The 27,120-nt window shown below is 39.7% G+C and overlaps 1 protein-coding gene across 1 annotated transcript in view; it reads right to left on the reverse strand.

Moving 5' to 3' along the window:
* The window catches only part of NEK10 (NIMA related kinase 10), a 200,594-nt gene that overhangs the window by 59,673 nt on the left and 113,801 nt on the right, over positions 1-27,120 (reverse strand). Inside the window, exons 20-22 of the mRNA XM_055135089.1 lie at positions 20,082-20,295; positions 1,115-1,298; positions 931-1,017 (exon numbers count right to left, since the gene is read on the reverse strand). Of these exons, the coding sequence (XP_054991064.1) occupies positions 931-1,017; positions 1,115-1,298; positions 20,082-20,295 (485 nt within the window). The remainder of the gene's footprint in view (positions 1-930; positions 1,018-1,114; positions 1,299-20,081; positions 20,296-27,120) is intronic.

Raw genomic sequence — 27,120 nt, forward strand, 5'->3', positions numbered from 1 at the left:
ATTATTTTTATATTATTTTATATTTATCATTCTTCCATAGTTCTAAACAACTACAAACTTTTGGTATAATATAAATAAAATTGTTACACAACTTAAGTCTACACTAAGACTAGTCGTGCTCTGGATTTCTAGCCCCTAATTAATAGGATTTTAAAAGTTCATTTCCTTATTTCCTTTTATGAGATTATCGTCTCAGAGGTCTACGTCTTCAAATTAATTATCTCCACCTCCCAGCAAAAAAGAGGCATCTGCCGATAAAAATGATGAAACGAGGGACTGGAGCATGGGCACTTTGCCTCTGCATGCAGCTGACCTGGGTTCAATCCCCGGAACCCCATATGGTCCCCCAAGCCTACCAAGGGTGAACCCCTAGTACAGAGCCAGGAGTAAGTCCTGAGCATACCCCTAAAATCATATGCAATAATGAGATGATTCATTTGACAGCAGAAGCAGCAGAAGATGCGATGCTGGTTGGCTTTTCAATTTTCAGGGTGATAGACATGCTTGCTCTAATGAGTATAGGTCCTGAAAAACTAACCACTGGGCTACACAAGCGGTGCCATTTACATGGCTCAAGTGTGATTCCCAAGCCACTGCTGGCTGGAGCCCAGCTGGGGTTGAAACTAAGCATAATTAGTTTCTTCTGAAATGGAATCATTGTTTCGACCTGTATATCTGGATGGCATTTACTCAGTTCTCAGCTACAAAAAAAGGGTATAAAAGCTATCAGTGAACCCCAATAAACAAACAAATAAGGACAGATGCAGCAAGATACCCAATTATCTCTGCAATCTGGCAAAAGAAGTGAGAGCATTAAGGCATAATAGATATGCATCGCTAAACTGAAATTTCTCTCCTTTAAGTTTTGGGGTTTGTTTTTATTTTGGTAAGTGAAACAAAATAGCCCACAAACAAATAGAGAAAGCTTACTGAATGTAGACTCTTTCAGAGGGCTGGAACTGGAGCTGCTGCAGTTATCCGAAATGTCCAATTCATCCTCTAGCTCGGAATAGATATCTGTGCATGGGGCAGAAAAGTAAGAGGCAAATGAGCCCGGAAAGAGAAAGAGGTGACAAATGCACCGAGGCAGACGCTCCCCTTTCCCTGGGAGTACCTTTCTCAATATTTTCCAGGTTGAAGTTATCATCTGACAAGATTTCGTCACAGGCCCTGTCTTCATCCTTCCCGCAGGGAGCCTGGAAGCCTTCGGGGGTCAGGTCTGCACTTTCTGATAGTTCACTTTTCAGGCTAGCGGCCCCGCTGCTGCTGCTACTCAGGCTGGCCTTCTCAAAGGTTTCCTGCAAGAAGACACTCCAGTTTTAGCTGCCTCTCCCTCCTTCCTTCCGCAACCCTTCCAATATTAGCATAATTAGTTTATTTTTCTGAAATGGCATCAGTATTTCCATCTGTATATCTGGACAGAATTCATTCAGTCCTCGGCTATGGAAAAGAAAAGAAAAGGCCTATAAGCTACCATTGAACCCCCAAAACAAATATGAACAAATATAGCGAGATACCCAGTATCTCTGCAATCTGGCAAAAGAAACGAGGGCATTAAGGAATAGATATGGATCAGCTAGACTGAAATTTCTCTCCGTTAGGTTTTTGTTTCTTGTGTGTGAGTGAAAAAAAATTTTTTTTATTGACAGAAATTCAGAGAAGTGAGGGGAGAAAAAGAAAGGTAGTGCTCAAGAGAGAACCTGGGCTTCCTTGGAGAGGGGGAAAGCCATCCTTTTAGCTACTTTTAAAAATATTTGCTGTCAATTCTGTGCAACACTAGAGTGGTAAGCAAGGCTTTGTTTTCACCTAATGCAAGGAGAGAAGACCGAAAGTTTGTTTCTATCCAGGTAATGCAGAGAGAAGTCCCCTTCCCCTCGGCCCTTCCTCTGGCCCTTCATCCCTTGAAAGATGAGGCCTGGGAAGGGGACGGTCAAAGCACTACCTTCATGACCTCACCCCACAGGCAGGCTGTCTCCCCCCAACTGCCGGGAGCATTCGCTACCACAGGCACCGCCGCTTCATGGCCAGCCGTGAGAGCTCACATCTCCCTACGCAGCATTCAGAGAAACTGGAAACCAACCTTATGTTGAGTGATCAAGCGTCACTGATCTGAAAGAATGGAAAAGCTGGAAGTCTTGATTTTTCCCAGCAAATGATAGGGGAAGGAACCACACAGGACCATCAGAAATGGTGCCTCCCGTTTCTTGATACAAGTAATTCTCTGAACTCACATGTTCATTATCAAGAACAGTCTATAGCAAGTGAAATACAGAAGTGTCCCATGCCATGGGGGGGGGGGGTGTCAAACAAAACGGAGAATCCCGAGGTATAGACCTGAGAGATAAAGACAAAAAAAGGCTTCTTGACAAGAATAATTGGATGGTAAGAGAAGAAAGAAAAAGACTGCATTTTTTTTTACTTTCATTTGCTAAAAAATAAAAATATTAGCCTTTTTTCTTAATAATAAATGTATGTCTTTTACTAAAGCAACAATACATTATAGCAGTATATAGCTTCAGGTGTATATCACAGAAAATCAACATGTGTGTATATGTATTTAGTTGCTTCCTAAAAATCCATCCTATCCATCAAATATTTGAAACCCTTTGTCTTGTCTTAGCCACTCTCCATTCCACTTTCTTCTGCTACCTCCAATTTCTCTCTATTAGAAAAAATTAATTTGAAGATATATATTCATTCCCATGTTTATTGAAACATTATTATAACAGACAAGAACTAGAAATAACTTAAGCTAAGTTCCCATAGATTGTCAAATGGACAGAGCAGGTGTGCTATACACACAATGGAATACTATTCATCTATTAAAAAGACTTTGGTTTTAGTATCAATAACGATGGACCTTCAAAGTATCATGCTAAGTCAAATTAAGTCTCCTGCAGAAAGGCCAACAAGGTATGCTTTAGCTCATATGCAGTAATCAGAGGGGGGAAAAAACAAAAATAGATTAACTGAGACTGCATTCATTGACAGTGGGGAAAAAAATTCCACATGGGAATTTGATCCAAGATTGCTTCAGTCATAAGTGACTTACATTAGTTACCATATTTATTTTGAATGAATTATCTCATACCCTATTCTAAAGGCCACAATTTGACCCTTGTAAGAATTGGGAAAGATGTGTGAATATTGAAGAAATGCAAAAAATTTAAGTTGAGGAAACTTTTTAATAAGTTGTGGCAATTAGATTCCACAATTCATATGCCTTTAAAACTAGCAAAACTTTCCAAAGGCATTATTTATTTCAAGAATAGCATGAGTATGGTCAGAGGATGACAAAAAAAATAAATGAATGAGTGAAGAATGGTCAAAAATGATGTATCCTGATTAGGTAATTCTAGATTTAAGGAGGTTCTGTTTATAAACATTACTAAACAATCCATTTGGTTACAAATCAGCAGTTCTTTAATAATTGTCAATATCGAATCTCTATGAAATTGGGTGTTTGCTTAAATCTTACAAAGAAGTCACAAATTGAGAAATGCTATGACAAATGATAAGCATGGAAGCTATGAAAAAATAATGTAAAGTGTGTAGTTTGTTGTGTTTTAGACCTCATTTCTCTTAAGTCTGGTAGTAGTTTTTTGGGGGTTTTTTTTTGGTTTTTTATTTTGCTTTTTGGGTCACACCTGGCGATGCACAGGGGTTACTCCTGGCTTGTGCACTCAGGAATTACTCCTGGTGGTGCTCAGGGAACCATATGGGATGCTGAGAATCGAACCTGGGTTGGCCGTGTGCAAGGCAAACGCCCTACCTGCTGTACTATTGCTCCAGCCCTCTGGTAGCAGTTTTTGCTTAAAAATATTTCTATGTCTTAGGCCAGTCAGAGAGCACAGTGGGTAATGAGCTTGCCTTACACATAAGAGACACCAATTTGATCACTGGCATTGCCAAGAATGGTCCTCAGTACTGATCCCTCAGAGCCTGAAGAAAGCTCAAAGAATAGGCAGGTATGGCCACAAAACAAACAAAATCTCTTTCTTTGTTTTTTAATTGCTATACACTGTACACTACTGTAGACACTATCCCAAAAGTGATTTCCAGAGTTTTCCCCATGTGGAATATTTGTGAATCTAATTCACTATTCAACTCACACCATGAAGCACTCTTTGAAGAAGGGCTATTTTAGCCACTTTTGAATCTTGCAGTCCTTTGTACAATGCCTTGCTCATGGCAAGTGCGTTGAGCTCAAAAGGAAGAGAAGATTCAGAAATGTCAGTGAAATACCTGAGAGGTTGAATGATTATGGGCATATGATCATGTTCCTTTATCAAGGAGCATACATCATGAGGGCATGATTGGGAGATACACCTATGAGCAAGAGTGACCCTCTTTCCCTCTCTCCCCATTCTCTTTCCCTCTCTCCCCATTCCTTGTAAGAAGCGACAAAGTGGACAAGGGATAAGGGTACAGGGACAGAACTCAAGGTGCTGGAGTGCATGCTTCACATGTAGGTGGCCCAGGTTTGATTCTTGGTACCACCTGGTCCCCTGAGCCTGGGTGTCACTGGATGCGGTCAGAGGAGGGAGAGGAGAGGGAAGGTGAGGAATGACAGTTTAAAAGTGATCTGTCCACTTATGACAACAAATTTCCATAACCCTATAGGCATGGCCAAAGGCTGAAGATGGATGCTTAAAGAGGTACATTTTCAGGATATGGGATTTGGCTACCATAGTTTTCTTGATACTGTTTTTTAAACACCCAGCAGTGACCAGGGGCTATTCCTGATTCTGTGTTCAGGAGTTCGGAGCTCATGTGCTCAGGGAACCATATGTGGCTCTGGTAATTCCAACCAGGGTGAGCAGAGTGTGAGGAAAGCACCTTCACTCCTGCACTATCTCTCTGGCCCACCATTCTCATTTCCCAATTAAGTATTGTTAGTAGAAAAGAGAGTTAACTATATTTGGGAGCTTGCTTTTACTTGCTTTTAAACTTGCTTAAAAGCAAACTCCCAGAAACGCGCAGCCATGAAGCGGCCACGCAATATCTTATAACCTACTTCTTCCTATGGGAGAAACTGGCAAGCTACTGAGAGTTTTCTGCCCACAAGGGAGAGCTTCGCAAGCTTCCCATGGTGTATTCATATGCCAAAGCCAGTAACAAGCTGGGTCTTATTTCCCTGACCCTGAAAGAGCCTCCAATGCGGCATCATTGGGAAGGCCAAGTAGAGAGAGGCTTCTAAAATCTCAGGGATAGGACGAATGGAGAGGTTGCTGAGACCGCTCGAGAAATTCGACGATCAGCGGGATGATGATGATGATGATGATGATGATGATGATGATGATGATGATGATGATGATGATGATAAACTGTATTTGTAGGAGTATGTTTCCCTTGGGAGAATATGGATACACGCATTGTATAGATCAATATGGCCACAAAAGGAATACTGCAGACAATAAAATTATCAGACAATAAAATATGGGGCTGGGAGCAACAGTGCAGAGGGTCAGGTGTTTGCTTTTTATTCTATCCCTGGCATCACATATATAGAAAACAGTCTCAAAGCTCAACCCACTGCCAGGGCTGGGGGAGGTAGACGCTGGCTCTGTCCTATTCTTTGGTGGCAGAAGTGACAACTGCAGGCTCCAGGAGTTGAGTGAGGTAGCAAGAGAGGTGCTGGGCCCTGAGAGACCCCCTCCCTGGCTGATGCCCCCAATAACGCTGCTCGGAGACAGCTGACATAGGCCCGGCCAGAGGACAAGGTGGGGCGTGAGTGGCTGGGAGGACCCCTGAGCCCTGCCAGAAGTGATCCCTGAGAGCAAAGTTACGAGTAAACACTGAACACCACTAGGTGTGACCCAAATAAACAAACAAGCAAAAAAAAAAATAGTGACATGGAAATAATTGCCATTATTGAAGACACTACCTGTAATAGTGCCGGGATAGGCACAATGATATTTAGCTTGGTTTTGATCATCATAATACACCTTTAATTTATTTTTGTTTTGTTTTGGGGCCACACACACGGGTGCTCAGGGTTTATCTTACTCTGCACTCAGAGATCACTCCTGGTGGGCTCGTGGGACCATATGTGATCCAGGGATCAAACCTGGGTTAGCTCTGTACAAGACTATCCCTCTATCTCCATGAGTACACTTTCATTGTGTGCAGCAGATCCTAATGTATTTTTAATTGAATAGCAAATCTAAGAGTAACAGACTGAAATTTCTTAAATTAACTATAATACAAGGAAAAGAATTAAGAGAATCTATTTTATTAAAGCTAACACATTTTAATTGACAAAATATTATTTTTAAAGAGGCTAGAAAGAAAAGCAAGAAATGAAATATAAAGCACCCAGCTATATTCTGCAGATGCTTTATTTTAGAACTATGAAAGAAAAATCATGGTCTATTTTTTGTGTGTTATGAAATATTCATAGCCCATTTGGGCTATCTATCTCTTTTCTCAGTTTTTTTTCTATTTAGTTAATAATGGAGATTTCAAATATATAAATTTAGGACTACCTGTTCTGAGTAGAAATTCATTTAGCTGAAGTGATCTTCTTTTCGGGGGGAGGGAGGAGAACGGAACACATTCCATGCTTTTCATGGGTGACAGCACAGAGAAATTCAAAATAGGAGCTAGATCGTTGACTACATGTTATTTCACACAATTTTGACCCCTAACTTTTAAGATTTAAGAATAACAATTAGCTTATGTGGTCAGAGGGCTGATGAGAACAAGTATTCATAGGTCGTTACTGGTTGGACTGCTCTGATTAATAGGTATAAGAATGGTTCCTTCCCAGGATTCTATTCAGGACCTCACTCTGCTATCACATAGAGGTGGATTGATGGAGCAAGTACGAAGCAAAATCCCTCACCATGCTGTACAGAAATCTTTTGGCTACCACATTGATTGGATGGTGCTGTTATCTAATTTCATTCACAAAATCAGATTTATTTCCCTTTTACCAACTCTAAAAGCATGTTCAAATGACACCTAGAAAACAGGTGTCAGGAAATTTGGAAACAGCCAAATATGCAAAATATTATATAATAAAGAAAAATACTTTCTGCAAGTTAGCAGAAAGTATTTTATTTTGAACTTATTAACTACATTCATACAAAATTAAATATTTTTCTTTAATAAAATTAAATGCATTTTATTATGATCCTAACCTAGATTCTACTATGGGTTTTCCATTATCCTAAGTTTAAATACAAATTTTCTAAATGTAATAGTATTAATAAAGAAGACAATACTGGTGTGATAAGTAGAAAATCTCATTTTTTAAAGATATGTAAGATGTAATCTATGCCAACATTTTGTTCCAAAGCTAACCAAAGAACTGGATGGATATCATTTCCAAAAACATTTCAAGTGAACCCAGAATTGGGCAAACCCATTCAGCATAAGAAGGAAACAATGTACAAATCAAATGAACAGATTTTGAGCCATTCAATTTAGGATTGCTCAAACTATGAGAAACTCAGTTGAAAACCAGCAATGCTTAAGACATTAACAATTATATTATAGAATCAGACATCGAGTTATCAATGTTACAGAGTGATATAAGGAAAGATCTACTTGTGAAAGTACAAGTGATGTCAAAATACGAAGCTGAATAAGAAATACCAGAAAACAAAAAATTAATCATGAAAGAGATCATCACCATCACATTTCGTCTGCCCACTGTAATCTTTAAAAAAGAACCCACACTTTTAATTAAGGTATTGTGGTTTGCAAAGTTATTTATACTTAAGTTTTAGAAAAACCTACCCCCAGTATCAACTTCCCTCCATCAATGTCCCCAGGTTCCCTCCAATCAACTCCCTAACCCACCACCACCTGCCTCCTTGAAAGGTTACATTTTTAAAGTTAAGGTTACATTTTTAAGTTTAGATCTCATGCTTACAGTAGTATTGACTCTGTGGTTTAAATATGTACCCATACCACACCTCTACGTCACTATAATATCCTTTTAACCAATATCCCTGTTTCCACACTTGGGTCTCCGCAGTCAGTTCCGTTCAGGAGCTAGCTACCTCACTTTCAAACATAATGTCACCTTCCTGCTCAAAACTCACCTCACCTAAGTCTATACCAGGACTCAAGCCAGCTGGTCTGCTGTCTCTCCCTGCTTCACTGCATCCCAGCCCCTTAAGACTTCTGGTATTCTCCTTGAGCTTGGCAAGTATGCTTCCATCTCAAGATTTTTGCATTTGCTATTCCCTCTACCAACAAGGTTGCACCTTTGGGTATTTGCAAGATTTCCCTTGAATGTATTCAGATTTCTGCTCAACTGTCACAAAATTATAGAGGCTTTCCCTTACACACTTGTTGAAAAGCCCATTTTCCACACATCTACCAAAATTTTATAGTTACCTTAACTCCTTATATATCTTCCATAGTGCTTAAATATATTTTTATTTCTCTTTTGTCTGTCCCCATTATGAAGGTGGGAAACTTCTGTTTTGTTCACTGTTATAGAATCAGATGAAAATCATCTCCAGAAAAGAGTATATACTCAAAAGTTTTGCTTAGTAAGTAAACTACTGTTTTTTTGTGTGTGTATTATAAAAATCTCCATGTTAAAATAAAAGGTATTGCAGTTAATTCCATGCATTTGTAACTAGGGAGGTAATGGAATTGAATAATGTTGACTGCTGGGCTTCTGTTTTCTGAATTTAAGCCTCAGTTGCCCTTAGTTCTGAGCACCCTAAAGGCAGGATCCTAAAGAGGGACAGGATGGATCCAGGACAAGTTATGAGCTAACCCTGGCATCAAAAAGGGCCAGGCCAAGTCCCATAATACTTAACTCTTAAGTTAAGAGCATGGTCTTGGACAAGTTCTTTCACAATTCAAAGAGTAACCACTGGATTAGGACCTGCTAGGGTTAGGAAAGATTAAGCTGGCCTGAGCACTGTAGTCTGGGATCTAAAGTGAGATGTCCCCAAGAGAGCCACTCTACAAGCTTAATGTATCTCTTAATGTGCCCATACAAAATGACTAATATTATTGTGGCACTGTTGTGGCACTGTCATCCCATTGTACATCAATTTGCTCGAGTCGCTACCAGTAACATCTCATTGTGAGACTATTGTTACTGTGTTTTGCCTATTGAATACGCCATGAAGAGCTTGCAAGGCTCTGCCGTGTCAGCAGGATACTCTCAGTAGCTTGCTGGGCTCTCTGAGAGGGACGGAGGAATCGAACCTGGCTTGGCTGCATGCAAGACAAACGTCCTATCCACTGTGCTATCGCTCAAGTCTGAGAAATATTATTAAGAAGTAGAAATAGATGAATGTTTAAATAGAGATCTACCATGCACAAGTTATAGTGAACTTATACAGTAAAATTAATGGGTTCCAAAAGGAGAGAAAACAAAAGGGGATGCCCAGCCACAGAGGCAGGGTGGGGTGGTGGGCGATGGGGTGGGTGGTGAGAGTGATACTGGGATCATTTGTGGAGGAGAATGGGCAATGGTGGAGGGATGGGTAAACTATCACTGTATGAGTGAAATGCAAACACAAAAGTTCATAAGTTTGTAACTGCACATCACAGTGATTCTCTAATAAAAAATTTAAAAAATAAAAAAAAATAAAAAAAATAAATAAAATAAAAGGTATAAAAACTGAATATGTTAACTAGTTAATTTCAAAATTAGTATGGAAATAAAATTTACCTAGGAGAATCAATTCATTGGGTCATATAGAAGTTCTATTCATAATGTCTTGAGAAGACTCCAAACTATATTCCAAAGATGTGGAAGCAGGCAATAGTCATACCAGCAGTGAAGGAAAATTTCTTTTTCACATCACTGCCAATACTTACTATTTCTGAACTGCTTTATATATAGAAAATCTAACTAACGTGAGATGGTATCTTGCTATTTTGATCTTCATTTCCCTAATAAGTGAGAATGGACACTTTTATATGCCTCTTGACCATATTCATGTAATCTTTGAGGAAGTGTCTGTACATATCCTCTCCCCATTTTTTTGATGGGGTTGTTTGTCTTTTTACAGTTGAGTTTTGAGAGTGCTTTATATATCTGGGATATGAGCTCTGTCTGATGTATGATGTGCAAATATTTTTTCCCAGTCGTTAGATATTTTATTTTAGGCATTATATCTTTAACAGTCCAGAAGCTTTTTAGTTTGATGTAGTCCAATTTGCTTATTTCTGCTTTTTTTTCTTGGACAACAGAGTGATATCACTGAAGACTCCTTTGACCTCAAGACTTTGGAGAATCCCGCCTATTATTTTCAATGTATTTTATAGGCACAGGCATGATATCAGGGTTTTTAATACATTTTGAATTAGCCTTTCTCTACTCCCTGAGAGAAAGGTTCTGATTTCATTTGTGGCAAGGGCTACCAATCAGTAATTAATTAGAAGACTTGGGAACCCCAGCAGCAATTCTTGACCAAACAGGCAGGCAATTAAAAGCAAGAGTCCAGGCCTTGCAGTGCTAGGGATAGTTGGCTCACTGCAGCAGTGCTTAGGGCCTCCAGGGCACACATAGTAGTACACAGACACTACCAATTCTGCAAGCAACAGTTTTCAGGGGACCATGTACTCCTAGAAACCAAACTCAGGCTGGGCACATGCTTGGCACATAGCCTAACTACTGTACTATCTGCCAATCCTTTTTACTTATTTCTTGCTTGCTTGCTCTTTATTCTATTTATTTATTTATTTTTGCTGGGGGGTGGTTGACCATCCATCTTTTCAAGAGCCATTTGTTAAATAAGTTTCCCTCATTCCACTTTATCTACCTAGTACTTCTGTCACAAATTAGCTGTCCATACATATAAAGATTTACCTCAGGGCTCTTGATTCTATTCCATCGAGCTGAGAGTCTATCTTTGTTCCAGTACTATGAACTTTCGGTTATTATACCTTTGTAGTGTACCTTAAAAGTCAAGAACACAAAGAGCCTTCCATTCCCATTTTTGTTTTCTCAGAATTGCTTTGGTTGTTTAGGGAGTTTTATGGTATCAGATTATGAACTGCTATGTCTTTGAAGAATGCCATGGGAATTTTGAAAGGGTTCTTATTACATCTGCAAATTTCTTTAGGTAAGATTACATTTTAATGATGGTTGATTCTTCCAATTCATGAAAAAATAGTTTGCAGGTCCTTTTTTCTTCTATTTATTTTAGAAATGATTTTGAATTTTCATTAAATAGGGCTGATTCCTAGGTGCTTTATTAACTCAATCACATATGGGATAGTTTTACTTTTAAATTTTCTCTTTTACATATATAATGCAACATAATTCTCTAAATTGATTTTGTAGCCTTCTACTGTCTTAGATATTTTTGTTGTTTCTAGCAGAATTTTTACGAAGTCTTTAGAGTTTTCCACATGCAATATCACGTCAACAATAAATAAAGACAATTTGACTTCTTTACCAATTTTAATTTGTTGTATTCTTTTTATTTCTTTATTGTCTATTGTGGCTAGAATTTCCAGTACTTAACAATGTTATTCATATAAAAATGGTTTTTAAATATTACCACAAATTGAAACCTATTCTGTGGTTAAAAATAAAAGGTTTTATAAATCAAAAAGACTGACAATATCAGGTATCAGTAAAAATGTGGAATAATTGGAGGTTTAGAGGTTTTTTGTGGTGGTGGTTTTGGAGTCACACCCAGCAGTGCTCAGGGATTCTTCTGGCTCTATACTTTGGGGTCACTTCCAGATGTATCAAGAGATCATACACAGTTCCAGGGATCAAGCAATGGTCAGTCAGGGCAAAACCTACACCCTTGTGAACTATCATTCCAGCAGAACAGGAAACAATTGGAACTCTCATTCATTATTCCTTAAATTGCATAATTTTTGAAAACTGTTCGGTATTGTTTTTTTTTTTTGGTTTTTTTTTGGGGGGGTCACACCTGGCGATGCACAGGGGTCACTCCTGGCTCATGCACTCAGGAATCACTCCTGGCGGTGCTCAGGGGACCATATGGGATGCTGGGAATTGAACCCGGGTTGGCCGCGTGCAAGGCAAACGCCCTACCCGCTGTGCTATCGCTCCAGCCCCCTCGGTATTGTTTTTAACTTAAACTACCTATGATCCTAAAATTCTATTAGCTAGAATAAATAAAAATATATCTTGAAGAAAATTCATAGATAGCAACATTACATACAAACCTAAATCTGGAAACAACATACAGTCCAAAAGAGGTGAATAAACAAATCATGATATATTCATGCAATCCACTCCCTAACAATATAAAAAATCCTGCTATGTGCAACAACATAGGTGAATTATATGAAAGATGCATAATATAAGACTATTCTGAGTTATAGGTAATCAAATAATAGGCAAAAGTAATACACAGTGATAGAAGCAGAAAAGGCTTTGCCCGTGGGCAGGAAACAGAACAGGACACAAGGGAATTTTCTAAGGTGATGATGTTCTGAATGTTCTTCTGGGTGCAAGTTATATAGATGTAAAACTTATTAAACAAAAAATTAAAAATAAAAACATTTTACTATACACACATTACATCTCAATTTTTATTTTTAGGTAAGGTTATCGCTCCATGGACTGGAGTGATAGCACAGCGGGTAGGGCGTTTGCCTTGCACGCAGCTGACCTGGGTTCGATTCCTCCATCCCTCTTGTAGAGCCCGACAAGCTACCGAGAGTATCCTGCCCGCACGGCAGAGCCTGGAAAGATACCCAAGGCGTATTCAATACGCCAAAAACAGTAACAATGGAGACGTTACTGGTGCCCGCTCAAGCAAATCAATGAACAATAGGATGACAGTGCTACAGTGCTACAGGTAAAGATTATAGGGCAGAGGTAAGGTCTATGTATTCATCTTTGTGGAAGCTTATCTAGCACTGCTTTATTTTCTTAAAACATACAAATAGAGAAAATTTCCAAAACAAGTCTAGGTTTTTCCTGATTCGTCTTTCCATGCATCATTACTTGTTGCATTTTCACAGCCTTGGGAGAAATTCAGTCAACAATTAACTACACAATAAAAGCAAGGATGTTCACAAAAATATTGTCCTTTTAAAATCCATCATTTTCTACATGGCTTAATTTAATCTCTTAGCAAAGACTGCAGACACACGCCTTTTCTGGCATGCTCAGCAATTGTAAATGACATATGGTATAATAAAAGTAAAGCAACTCAGTTAAATAGCACACCATTTTTTTTTAAAGAGATGCGCTAAGGAGATGAGAACTGACTGCGTGTATATCTGCTCTATTTTAAAATGACATTAAGAAAAATATCAAATACCTGTCAATTAAATTTGCTAAGAACATAAAGAGATTGTATTAGGAAACTATAATAAGAAGTATGCAATAAATAAATTTTTAAATTATGAATTATTTGTGAATTTAGAAAATAATATTCATGTATGGGGCCAGAAAGATAGTACACAAAGATAGTGCACTTGCCTTGCACACATCTGAGCCAGGTTTGAACCTTAGCACCAGATATGGTCACCTTAGCCTATTAGTAGTAATCCCTGAGCACAGAACAAGGAGCAATCCCTGCACACCACTGGGTGTAGCTCTAAATCAATAATAACAATAATAATCACTTATAAGCACTCTACAAGCTACTTTGTCTCCCACAGTAGATAAAATTTGAATAATTCCGCCACATTTTAATAGCTTAATAATGTCAAATTATTACATAAATCTCTCTCTTTTAATTTGCCATAAGTTTAGGCATTTCTAAGAACTCATTAACATTTACTTGTTATTTAAGCAGAGATTAATTTATCAAGATCAGATGCGGTTTTCTGAAAGACAGTTTTGGAAGATGCAGAAGATGGCTAGAGGTTGGAGATGACTGAGATAACCCATGTGGAATGGATCCATTTGAAGGATTTAGAAGCTAAGCTGAGGATTCATCAAGGTAGCAAGAAATAATTCTTGTGCAACAGTAGCTTTTGACAGAACCATTAGTTCTAGTTTCCCCTTCCTATTATTTACCCAAGAAATTGGGACTTGCCTAGCAGGCAGACACTATGTATACTTACTGCATTATTTACTATGATATTTTTATTTTTAATTTTATTTTAGACACCTTAATTTATAATTTTACAATACAATCAATGGTAGGGTTTCATGCCTACAATATCCCAACACCAAATCTGCCACCATAGAGCCTGTTTGTCTCCACCATTTTCTCAGGCTTTCTCTCTGACCATCCCCCACAGAACTTGCCTCAGCATCCCCACTCTAAACCCTCCATCTCACTGCCTCCATTCCCGCAAACCCTCCCCCAAACCCCATCTCACTTCCTTGGTAAGTTCTGTCCTACAGACCAGATCTTAGGTTCTGCTGCTTTAGGCCAGTTGCTGTTCCTAAGTATGAAAACTATATATCTCCTACTGATTCTGTTTCACACACTTTAGGTAGGATTGTGTGAAATCCTTGGATGTTGCCCCTCACAAAGCAGAAGTATTTAACATCAATATGATATATAAAGTCTCTTTCACTCTCTCTCTCAATTGTCAGCCACAGAGGCAGGGGAAGGGGTGGTACAGGGGTGGGGTGGGAAGAATATTTGGGACACTGGTGATGGAAAATGTGCACTGGTGGAGGAATGGGTGTTCGATCACTGTATTATTGAAACTCAAACATGAAAGTTTTGTAACTGTAGCTCACGGTGATTCAATAAAAAAGAAATAAAAAAAAGAAATTGAAATTAATTCTAGAAAAAAATCACTCCTCTCTCTCTCTCTCTCTCTCTCTCTCTCTCTCTCTCTCTCTCACACACACACACACACACACACACACACACACACACACAATCTAATGGCCCCAGAGATGGTACACTGATTAAATTATGGCTAGAGGCAAAAAAGTGACCAGAGTCCAGAATTTGGATATTGCAATGGTCCAATATGAGATCATGAGTATAAGAAATTACAGGGTCCAATGGATTTATTTGCCATTCCAAAGATATAACTGTTGGAGCCAGGGCAATAGTACAGCAGGCAGGACATTTACCTTGCACATGGCTGACACGGATTTGATTCCCAGCACCCTATACGGTCCCCTGAGCTCTGCCATGCATGGTCCCTGAGTGCAGAGCCAGGAGTATGCCCTGAGCAGTGGGTGTGGCACGAGTGCCCTCATCTCAAATACATGAAAGGACAAAATCATGCAATTTCTTGCTACATAGATGGAACTGAGGACATACATCATGATAAGTCATGAAGAAAAATAGGGACAGGTATAGAATGACCTCTCTCGTATGTCGGATATAAATAAGTATAGTAAGTGAATCAAAATGGCAAAAAGCAGGAGAATCTGAGAACTTGTCTACAGATCAAGTTTACCATGTTGGCGAGACAGAGTGTTGGAGGGGGTTGGTTTTGGGGAAAAGAGGAGGGGTACGTGGAGAAATATGCAGAGACAATAGTGAAGTGAAATGGACAACTGTTGTGTGTGTGAGGGGTGTTGAAGCATTGTGTGCATGAAACCTATTGTCAGCATTATTGTCATTCTCAGTGAATAAAATAAAATTAAAAGAAAAAGAAAGAAACTGGAGGAGAGTAGATATTAAAATGTGTCATCACAAGAAAAACATTTAAAAGATGTGAAGTGATTGATGGATTTTGACTGAACCTTTTGTGGCGATCATGGCATAACATATGCATACAGCAGATGACTTTCACACTTAATATTCAAGACCCATTATTATTTGTTTGCTCTGGGACCCTCCTTGAGTTATCAGTCACTTATTTGATATTCATGCAAATTTCTGCTCTCTTTCTCTCTATATATAACATCTTGACTTACAAGTTACTTCATATTGAAACCACTATTAACAATATTTACAATCATCACAATATGGGGAGCAACCTTTATACTCAGATGACGTTCAAATCATTCTTTTATTATTAATTATAGACTGCAAGCGTTTTCTGTTTTTCTCTCTTGGTGTTGTTTCCTGAGAGGTTTATGTATGCAAAGGTAGTTCTCTAAACTGAAACAAGCTTACTAAACTATAATAGAGAGAAATAGTTGTTGAGCTTTAAAAAGGTTCAGTGAAGATAAAAGTTCCTGTCAAGTAACATCAGAAGAGAAGCTGTAAATTGTTGCAAATCTTGCACTGAGAACCTGTATCTCTCATGATTATTTTTCAGGCTCTAGAACATTCACAACTGTGCTCCATCTGTACTAAGAGAAATATGATTTGTTCCCGCATGGAAACATTAGATCACAGCAGAATCCACAAGAGACCAATAATCTGCAATCAAATTTTTCCACTGAATCTCCAGATTTCTCTATGCAGGATTTTGATCCTTATATTTGCTGCTGAAGATCTCTGCAACACATTCTTTAAAATGCCCATACCCAAATTTTCTATCTGAGGTATATTAACTAAATGCTATTTAGCTGTGTGTTTACTGCATTGTATCCATTGCCAAGATATTATTCATGTTTTTGGTCATTCAAATGACAAAGTAGCTTAGCTTCTATGTTATAACAGCAAGTTTATTAAACACTTAAGCTAAACATTGTCTTTTTTTCTTCAGTTTGTTATCATTCTTGACTTTGTTCTTTCCTTATGAATTTTTTTAATTACAAATTAGAAGGCGTAGCATACTTAAATTTCATACAAGATATAAAACAGGACTTCAGTATAATTTTATTCATGATTAGTTCATTTGAAATATATATACTTGCCTTTACTGATTAAATGTGTAGAAAAATTGCATACTTTTCCATGACTAGGGCCCTTAATGTTTCTTATCAAGTCCCATACTGTTACAAAATTTTACAATAGATTTCTATATCAATGCTAGGAATTCATGATGTTCTGGTTAATCTACTAACTTTTTTTCCTTGTTATTTATCTTTAGTTTGGATAATTGCATTGTTGATATAAGCTGCTCATGGAGAAATATGTTCCTATACTTAAATTAAAACAATTACAATATCATACGTGCTTAACAAAGAGATATAAAATTTTATGCTAATAATTTTTCTGCTAACATTTGCATAGATATGTTTTTAAAATAACAATTACTCCCCTGCAACAATAACACTAATTAGTGCTTGTTCTCTTTGATAAAATGTAATCATTTTTCCTTCTAAGTTTTCTTTTCTGAACCAAAATATTTTAATTTAAAGAAATTTACTTAGAGAAATGTGAGAGAAGGGCAAATGAGAGATACATGTTCAGGAGAGGGATCATCCAGAAGGTGGAAACATTTCCTTCTCAGTCCTTTAATTAAGCTGTAGTCTCCCCTTTTTGTTAACATTTGATTAATCACTGTATCACAGTATCACTGTCATCCCGTTGCTCATCAATTTGCTCAAACAGGCACCAGTAACGTCTCCAGTGTGAGACTTCTTGTTACTGTTTTGGGCATATCGAATACGCCACGGGTAGCTTGCCAGGCTCTGCCATGGGGGCAAGATACTCTCAGTAGCTTGCCGGGCTTTCCGAGAGGGGCGGAGGAATGGAACCCAGGTTGGCCTTGTGCAAGGCAAACATCCTACCTGCTGTGCTATCGCTCCAGCCCAAGGGGGGCTTCCTTCATACACCTTCATTGATTAATACTGAGATGAAAAAATTGTTAACATTTGATTGATACTGAGATGAAAAAAATATCATTCTACCTAAAACAGTGCAAGAGTAAAGATATTTGACTCTTTTTGAAATGGCAACATAAACTTTGAAGAAAAGTATATCTTTCAAAGATCCACTATAGATCACATAGATACACGTAGAAGTAGATCTCTCTATGATCCATTTCTCTCTATGATCCACGTAGTTCCATAAAGACTTGAAGGTTGACTTGTAGTAGATGCTCAATATTATTTATTATTGGCATGAATGCCATATGGGGATTTAGAATTAATGAGCCAATTAGTACTAGATTAACAAGGTGCATAAATAACATTTCTTCTAACATAAGTACTGTTCATTTCATATCATTGAGATTATTTTAAAATGTTATGAAATTTTTTTATTTTAAAAGTATATTCAATGCTTATTAAAAGAGAATGTTAAACACACTGTTTTGTTTAATCCAAGAATTCTATGTTGTAGTAATATTTCTCCCCTAATTTACAAATGGGTGCAAAACTTCCAGAACCTCCAAATTCTCTCCTTGACCCTAGATCTCTTCTGATTCACTTGCTCATGACCTAAGAGTAAATTCCTATAGTTAAATGTCTCTCAAAAAAAGATATATATATACCTTATATGTGTGTGTGTATGAAGCACTTTTCAGTGAAATTACATATAGTCTTGAATTTATTTCAAAATAACCTGAGAATGGCAGGGATAAGCATATAGGAGAGGCATAGAGAAGACACAAGATTAGTCTGAACTAGCAATCGGTTGGAGCTGAAACATACATAAAGACTCTGTTCTGGAAATGTCAGATATTTTATATACAGACAGAAGTTTTTAAAACCAAAAAAATCAAAAAAAATAAACAAAATGTTCCTTTCTCAGGGTGTTTTGCTAAAGATCCTGTTATTAGATTTAGAAACTAACTTTACCCATCCTACATCAGAATGAATCTAATTTAAGCTAAATTTGATATTCAATTGAAAACTGGATACATAGTCTTTCAAGTACAGAACTTAATAGGTCGCACATACTAAAGATATAAAGAAATAGCTAAACCTCCCACATTTTAGTCTACTTGGAATGTGATACTCTGAATGCAGCTTGACATCTATAGAATCATGTACTTTTAATGGTTGTCTACTTTTTAAGAAGTCAAGTTGTAAAATAATAAGCAAAATGAGTTTTGACTTCCAATATATAAGATTTAACTATTTTCTGAAAGAGCTATAACTCCAAGTTATGTGCTCCTAATTATAAACTGAGGCTGAAAATAGTCACCATGAATTGTTCTGTGAAGTTACAGCTGGGCTCAGCATGGAAGGTAATGAACAATAAAAGAGTTTTCTTCCCAAAAAAACTAAGTTAAATTTTCAGCTTCTAAATTTCAAGCATGTCAAGGAAATTCTACCCAAAATTGAAGCTTCCCTTCTAAAAAGGAATTCTCAAAAAATACTGTTACTCAGAAAATCAGAGCTCCCTCTTCTTTAATTAAAAAAAATTAACATTTAAATAGATTTTGTAGCGCATTGTCTAGGCAGCCATATTACTTGAGATCAGTTTTTAACAGAAGTTTTCCAGCTGAAGTAGAGCAACTTTGGGAAAGGAATTTGATGACCAGATATGGGTCTTATGGGCTGAGAGATATATCCCTGGGCTAAACATATGCTTTGCATATGGGATTCTAAGGTTTGTTCTTTAGTACTGCATGGTCCCTTGAGCATCCCCAGGAGCCACCCAGATCATAGAGTCATAAGGAACCTGAGGCTATATGAAAATAAATAAATAAGTAAAAAGAACAAAACTTCTGAACTAATTGTCTTAGGCAATCACCAACCGGAGGAGAAAAAGACCCATGTTATAGGGAGGCCTGAACACGATAAACAAAGGCTAGAACAGATGCACATAGGTCATGACACAACAGGGCCTGGAGGAAGGAAAATCAGACACAGCAACAAGAGCATCGCTGGCACATCCCTTGCACATGCAGAAATTTGTAGCTTTGCTATCGCCTTTTAAAATTATATTCGGAAATAAACTTATACATCAAAGAAATTTAAAGGTTATTGGCAAGAATAATAAAATCATGAATTGCAGCATGGGAAAAATGTAACTACCAGTCTTGCAAGCAAATACACAGACTCAGAAGAAAAGACTGTGAGCAAATATTATTTTCTTTTCTCAACCCATCTTTTTTAGCCAGATTCTCAAACAGTGCAGTCAGACTACAGAAGAGAGTAAAATCTAAACATTTACAATAATCATCAAACAGGCTTAAAGATTTGCCGAGATCACTTTGACACCTTTGGTTCTGTAACAGACAATAAATTATAGATTACTTCTTTGGAAAACAGGTTATACTGACATTTTAAGTTTAGAAGATTAAGCAGCGGTGATAAATATTATGTAACCACATAATCTACAAATATTGCAAGGAGCAGGTAAGATTTTCCTAAGCTAAGAGGAGCAAGAAGAGCGTCACACAGCCGATAGGGATGCATCAGGAGGAAACTGGGAGATGACACTTACGTGAGAGAGCAGCGCCAGCTCATGGTGGCATGTGACGGCATTGCGATTGGCTTCCATGAAATACCTCTGCGTGCGCCTCCGCTCCCTTTCCAGCTTTTTCTCCAAGGTCAGCTGAGACGTAGACAAGCTGTCTAAATACTTCATCATTACATCCGATATCATCGAGCTGACTTCGACAATATCTGGTCGGGCTTCTGCATCAGGAGTGAGGCACCTAGGAGGAGACAAGCTAATGAAAGCAGGCTGACCCCGGCTGGGACCAGGCCATGGGGCGCAGCGGGACGAGGTTACATACACTGCACAGTGTGTGCGCGCCATGCAACCAAGAGAGTCTGGAGTAAGGTGGACAACAGCACAACTTTCAAGTCCAGACGTCTACCAAGGCAACGGGAAAGGTGGGTTCAGGGAGAGGACGGCAGGGCAACCTCTGTGCACCGCACCAGGGCTGGCAGGAAGCAGACTAAAGCCCAAGCCAGAAGCTCTTCCCCACACTCAGGACAGTCCTCTGTGCAATGAGGATATTCCATAAAATCGCTGCCAGTTCATTGACCACAGAACTCATGATAAAATCCAACAAACAATCTAGAACCTGATGTTTCCCTCTGATGTCTCAAAAGGGAGCATGGTGTTCAGGTTCGGGCACAGTCACATTTTCCTTGGTCCAGGATAGAGGCAGTACCATCCCAATCAATTACTGAGTGTTTCAGAACACACAGGCACAAAAATAAAGTACCGAGGCCAGAAAGAGAGGACAGAAGGTAAGGCCTCTGCCTTGCGCATGACTGATCCTGGTTCAATTGCTGACACCTCCTAGGATTCCCTAAACTTGACAAAAGTGATCCCTATGTGCAGGGCCAGGAGTTAGGCCTGAGCCAGTTGTGATCCAGAAACCAAAACTGAATGAATAATAACAAAACTAAATATAATACAGTTATATATATAGAGTTTTCAGTATTTGTAGCCATAGGGGTTTACTAGGGACTCAGCTAGGTTTAGTAGGTTTACTAGGTTTACTAGGTGACCCAGCCCTGGCAGCTGACCTCCACTATCCAACCACCGCCATGCTCCAGGCCCCTTTCCGGATGCTCTGGCCAAGCCTCACACATGAATGAAGTCCCATGGAATCCAGATAATGTGGAAATTTTCGACCTTGGACTCTGGACTCAATAAGACCTGGAAGCAGAGATCCTCTGTCTGCTATCCCCCAATCTCTAGTGGCCCAGGGATCACACCCATAAGCCACACCCTGCTATACCCTGCTGTCACCAAATAATCTCCTCATTGGCCACCCTCCAGATCCCAACAGCTGCTCCTCTCAGATGGAAGTATAAAATGAGGCCCCCATAGCCATGCCACAGAACTCCACGTCAGGCTGTTTTCACTCGGGGTGCCCCAGAGGGGGCAGGTGAGAACCCTCCCCGCCCCAAGGGACCCAGCCCTGACAGCCGACCTCCACTACCCAACTGCCACCATGCTTTCTGGACACATTATAAGACATTTCCTACCCATTTTCCATAATTACCACACCATATTTGATGAAGTTCAGACAGTAGGCAACAAATAATAGAGAGTAACATATATATGTGTATATATATGCATATATATATGCAGAGCCTGGCAAGTGACCCGTGGCATATTCAATATGCCAAAAACAGTAATGATAGGTCTCATTCCTCTGGCCCTGAAAGAGCCTCCAATTGTTGGGAAAGACAAGTAACGAGATGCTGCTAAAATCTCAGGGATGGGAGGAATAGAGGAATAGAGACATTACTGGTGCCCACTCGAGTAAATCGATGAACAACGGGATGACAGTGACAGTGACGGTGACAGGGGTTTACTACTGACTCTGTAAGCAGAGATCACTCTTGCCAGGGTGAAGATACCATATGGGTTTCCAGGGATGGACGTCAGGTCATCTGAGAGATAAGCAAGCACATTATCGTCTGTACTATCTCTTCAGCCCTAGAATTATATATTTTAAGTAGCTAGTTTAATACATTGCATGCTAATATTTTCTGCAATTTTATGTCAACTAGTGAAGTAAAGGAAGTATTATTTATGTCACTGCTAAATACTACTAGAAGGCTGTTTCAGATACCCAAGGAACCAATGATCAAGAGCACTGACACTGATTAGCCTGCTTTAAAATTTTCTTTCACTCAGGGCTGGAGCAACAGTTTAGTGGGTAGAGTGCTTGCAGTACACGGAGCTGACAGAGTTGATCCCTGACACTCATGTCCTCTGAGCACTGCCAGGAGTGGTCCCTGACTGAAGACCCAGGAATAAGCCCTGAGCACCACCAGCTGTGGCCTGAAGAGAAACAAAAACAAAGTTTCTGTCACTCACTATATTGATTCTATATATTCTGTCACTCACTATCACAAAAATAGAGTATTTTGTATCTCTGTATTTTGTTCAATCTTTTGTAATTGGATGGGGGCGGGGAGGAGCACACTCAGCTATGCCCAGGGCATACTCCTGACTGCTCTGTGCTCAGGGATCACTTCTGGCAGGGCTAGAGGGAACCATATGGTGCGCTGTGGTCAGCCACACATCATATAGGACAGTGCCCTGCCCTCTATACTAATCCTACAGCTCCATTTTGTATCTTTTTTAAAAATTCAAATTCTCGCTGCTTCTCAATAAAATTTAATTTGTTTGGACTCGAAGAGAAAGAGCTCATGTTTATGATTCAGCAACCATAGTACAACTGCCACGTAAACTGATATCTCCGGGCAAGGATAAAGAATTATTGCCTGTAATTATTCTTCAAAATCAAAGGCGAAATAAACAGAAGTTATTTTGTTTACCAACCACTCTTTTTACCAAACTTATTAACTATGACTAAAATAAACTGAGTCAGAACTTTATCATGCATCATGTTTTTCGTCCTGATGCTCCTTAAGATTCTCTTTAAAGCTCTACAGCAGCAGCCTTGCCCTATGGTTATGGCAGGCACTTAGACATCTGCTAAATTCATATTTAACAAAGATCCATCTATGCATTTATTATGTACAAAGTAAGACAAGAGATTGTGGACACGGGGCCAGCAACATAATTTAGGAGGGGGGGGAAACCAGCATGAAAACAAGGTCCCAGTTTGCTGGTCATTAGGCCTTCCCCTTCCCACAGTCAAGCATCCTAGTAAATAGATGATCCAAGGCCCCCAAAAGGCTGGAGATGCAAAATAAAGTTGGGCAAAAGCCAGTGCAGAGTTGCCCACTAAGTCACACTGGGCTGTCTGGGCAGTCAGCCTGGACAGGGACAGCCTCTTCTTTGCCCTGCTCCAGGGCAGAGCAGGATACCCGGTCCAACTCAACCCTCTCGTCGCCTGTTCACCCCTCTCCAGAGGAGAAGAGTGGAGATAGAACACAGCCCTGCTCACATCCATAATCACTCCGGCAGGGGGAGAGAAAAACAGCAGTGATGGGGCCGGTCAGGAAGATATGGACGCTGGGCCGGGGCCCCAGGAGCTACAATCCTATGGCAGGGGTGGGGGAATGGGAGGTTCCAAGCCCCCACTTCTGAGCAAGCACCTGATCCTAGTGGACTTTATTCCTAAAACACAAATTCAAAGATAAAATGATAAGGACATTGAATGAGGATCCTTAAGCCTAAAGCACAGGAGTGTCCGGCCTGCACATCTGATCATACACATTTAAAGCAACCTTGTGTGGCAAGGACCTAGTTGGATTCAAGTTTCTGACTTTTGCCTCCTAATTATAGAAGCTCGGTTGTTGGATTTTACCTTCTAATTAAATCAGGTTATTCATCTATCCTCACTTAATTAGAGAAAGGGATTAAAGGTGATAAAAATGGCTGGTTTCCCTATGGTATTATTTATGATTTTATGTAAGTGAAAAGCAAAAAACACCATCTAAGTCTCTCATTAGTGCTGATAATTGATTCAGATAATACTAGCAGTTGAATTAACAGTTTAGCTTTCTTTATTGTTAATGAAGAAAGGGGTAACTGAGCAAATTTTGCAAAGTCGCAGCACTGACAAGCCAAGTCGCAGCACTGTCGGACGTAGAGCTGTGGCAGCAGGCGCACAGTGGCTTATCCACTGTGGGGTGCTGTGAGCCAACCACTGGGTGACCTGAGACTCGGCGCAGGTGTTTGACCTGGCACAGACCCATCCTCCTCGATAGGGTCCTGCTCTGCCAGCTGTTCAACAACCTCCAGTCTCACTCCATCAACTTCAGGGAGATCAACCTGAGGCCACAGGTATCCCAGGTGCTTCGTAGAGATGCAGGCAGGTGCGTGTTTGTCAGTGTGCAGATCATTACAACATGCCAGTCGACCAAAATCTTATATTCCGTAGATAGGGAACACCTGTAAAGGCGATTAGAGGCCACTCCAAAAGCCTTCACCTCTCTCAGAGAGCCCAGCAAGCTACCGAGAGTATATCCCACTCACACAGCAGAGCCTGGCAAGCTACCAGTGGCATATGTAATATGGCAAAAACAGTAACATCGACGGTCTTCATTCCCCTGATGCTGAAAGAGCCACCAATACGCCATCGGGCTACAATAGCAATCAACAGGGACAAATGGAAATGTTACTGGTGCCCGCTCGAGCAAATCGATGAACAACGGTATAACATCGAGCAAATCGATGAACAACGGTATGGGGGGATTCACTGTATCATTCACTATGATACAGTGAATCCCCATAAATTTGTCTGAAAATCTCTGTAAAATGAAAAGCCTATTATACAAGCTTAATAAATTGGAAGTAAGCACACGTGCATATGCATGCACATACACACTAATATTCTTTTTCTACATCCACTCCTACATTTCACCAACACGAGTTCCATGGCTTCTGTTTCTAAATATTTAATAAATCCCAAATATTTGCTGAGTTCTCCTCAAATCCCACAGTTACAGGCCTTCTTACTATATCTTGCTTGGAATACTGAAGTCATCTCCTAAATGACCTTCTCTGTTCTATACTACAAAGTGATGCCAGATTAATATTCGAAAACCTGACTAGATTACCACTCCACTCAGCACTCCTCAATGGTCCTTCATGGGCAACAGGACAATATTAAAATTCCTAGCATGTCATGCAAACCCCCTCTTTAAAAGGCTATTATCTTTCTCCACAACCTGATCCATCCTTCTCTCCCAACAACACACTGAATGTCCCTCCCAGTTACTTCTCCCCCCCAAAGCCTATAACTCACCTCTACCACCACTTCTTAGTTCCTTTTATTCCCACTGTTAGGTTCTTGTTTTCAGTTCATTTATGCTAGCAGTATCTTTCCCTTTCCTAGACCTCTTATCTCCTTGCTGAAAATCTCACTCCTTTCCAGGTATCCATTAGGAAATGTATTGGAGGACTTACCTCAGACAGACTTACTTTCTACATGTTTTTATTGCAATGCATATAAAGAATACATAAAGGTACTATAATAGCACTATAGCACTGTTGTCCCATTGTTCATCAATTGGCTTGAGCGGGCACCATTAATGTCTCCATTGTGAGACTTGTTGTTACTGTTTTTGGCATATAAAATATGCCACGGGTAGCTTGCCAGGCTCTGCCATGCAGGCGGCATACTCTCAGTAGTTTGCCGAACTCTCTGAGAGTGATGGAGGAATCAAACCGGGGTCAGCCACGTGCAAGACAAATGCCCTAGCTGCTGTGTTATAATTCCAGTCCAAAGCTACTATAATATTACAACATAATTAACTGCTTCACTACTAGAAATTTGGAGTTCTGAAAGAAGGAGCAAGTTGGCACCTTCACCATGATCTCCCCAATATGTAAAAGGTAACTTTTTGGGGAGGGAAAGGAGGAAGGAAAGGAATGAAGAGAGGGAAGGAAGGAGGAAAGGAAGAAAGGAAAGAAGGAAAGGAGGGAGGGAAAGAGAGAAGGAGGGAGGGAGGGAGGAGGGAGGGAAGGGAGAAAGGGAGGAAAGAAAGGAGGAAGGAAGGGAGGAAGAAAAGGAGGAAGGAAGGGAGGAAGGATGGAAGGGAGGAAGGAAGGAAAGAAGGAAGGAAGGAAGGAAGGAAGGAAGGAAGGAAGGAAGGAAGGAAGGAAGGAAGGAAGGAAGGAAGGAAGGAAGGAGGGAGGGAGGGAGGGAGGGAGGGAGGGAGGGAGGGAGGGAGGGAGGGAGGGAGGGAGGGAGGGAGGGAGGGAGGAAGGGAGGAAGGAAGGAAGGAAGGAAGGAAGGAAGGAAGGAAGGAAGGAAGGAAGGAAGGAAGGAAGGAAGGAAGGAAGGAAGGAAGGAAGGAGGGAGGGAGGGAGGGAGGGAGGGAGGGAGGAAGGCATGCTAGCCTAACATCTAAAAATCTACATGCCCATAATCAAGTATATTTGGTCACAGACTTTTTAGACTCCCAGTAATAAACCAGAAGATTTATTTTAGCCTCATTATTCTGAAATGCCTCACTGCTGAAATAGTTCAAAAGAAATTCTCAAGAGTAACCAAACCAGAACTTAAATACATGCTCAATATTGAAGGACAGTCATCAGCATGTATTATGTTTCAATGATTCTCCAGTCAACTGAGCATAAACCGTGTTCCAGAAAAAAAAAAAAAAAGAAAACAATTGGGACTCTTCCTACTGTGTCTTTGTTCCCACTCTGCTCTGAGAGACCACCGGGAAAACTGAAAAGGATAAGGTATTCAACTAACTTGATGTCATGTCTCAAGAAACAAAATAGAAAGTCCACTTTCTTAAAGCAAGCAGAAAGCATTAGCTTGGTTAGTCGCCATGAGTGCCTCTGAAACAAAGCATCAGACAGCTTATGCAACCAGGACAGAAAGGAAAAAATAAGCCAACTGGAACAGTTTATGCATAAAAGGAAATGTTCTTCCTTTTCAAAAAGTAAACAGATAATACTCTTAACAGTGTACTGAAAGGTAAAAATAGGCACGCTGGTACTGGGCAGAACCACAGAACCAATTTATTTTTCTGTTCCAAACTCCTCAGGGTTGCTAAATAATTCTCCCCATGTAAAAAGGCCTGCTAGGAAAAATAGTTCCTGTGACAAAGTGTGCTCATACACCACGAGAACAAAAAGG

Source organism: Sorex araneus, chromosome 4 (genome assembly GCF_027595985.1).
Source record: "Sorex araneus isolate mSorAra2 chromosome 4, mSorAra2.pri, whole genome shotgun sequence".
Classification (NCBI taxonomy): domain Eukaryota; kingdom Metazoa; phylum Chordata; class Mammalia; order Eulipotyphla; family Soricidae; genus Sorex; species Sorex araneus.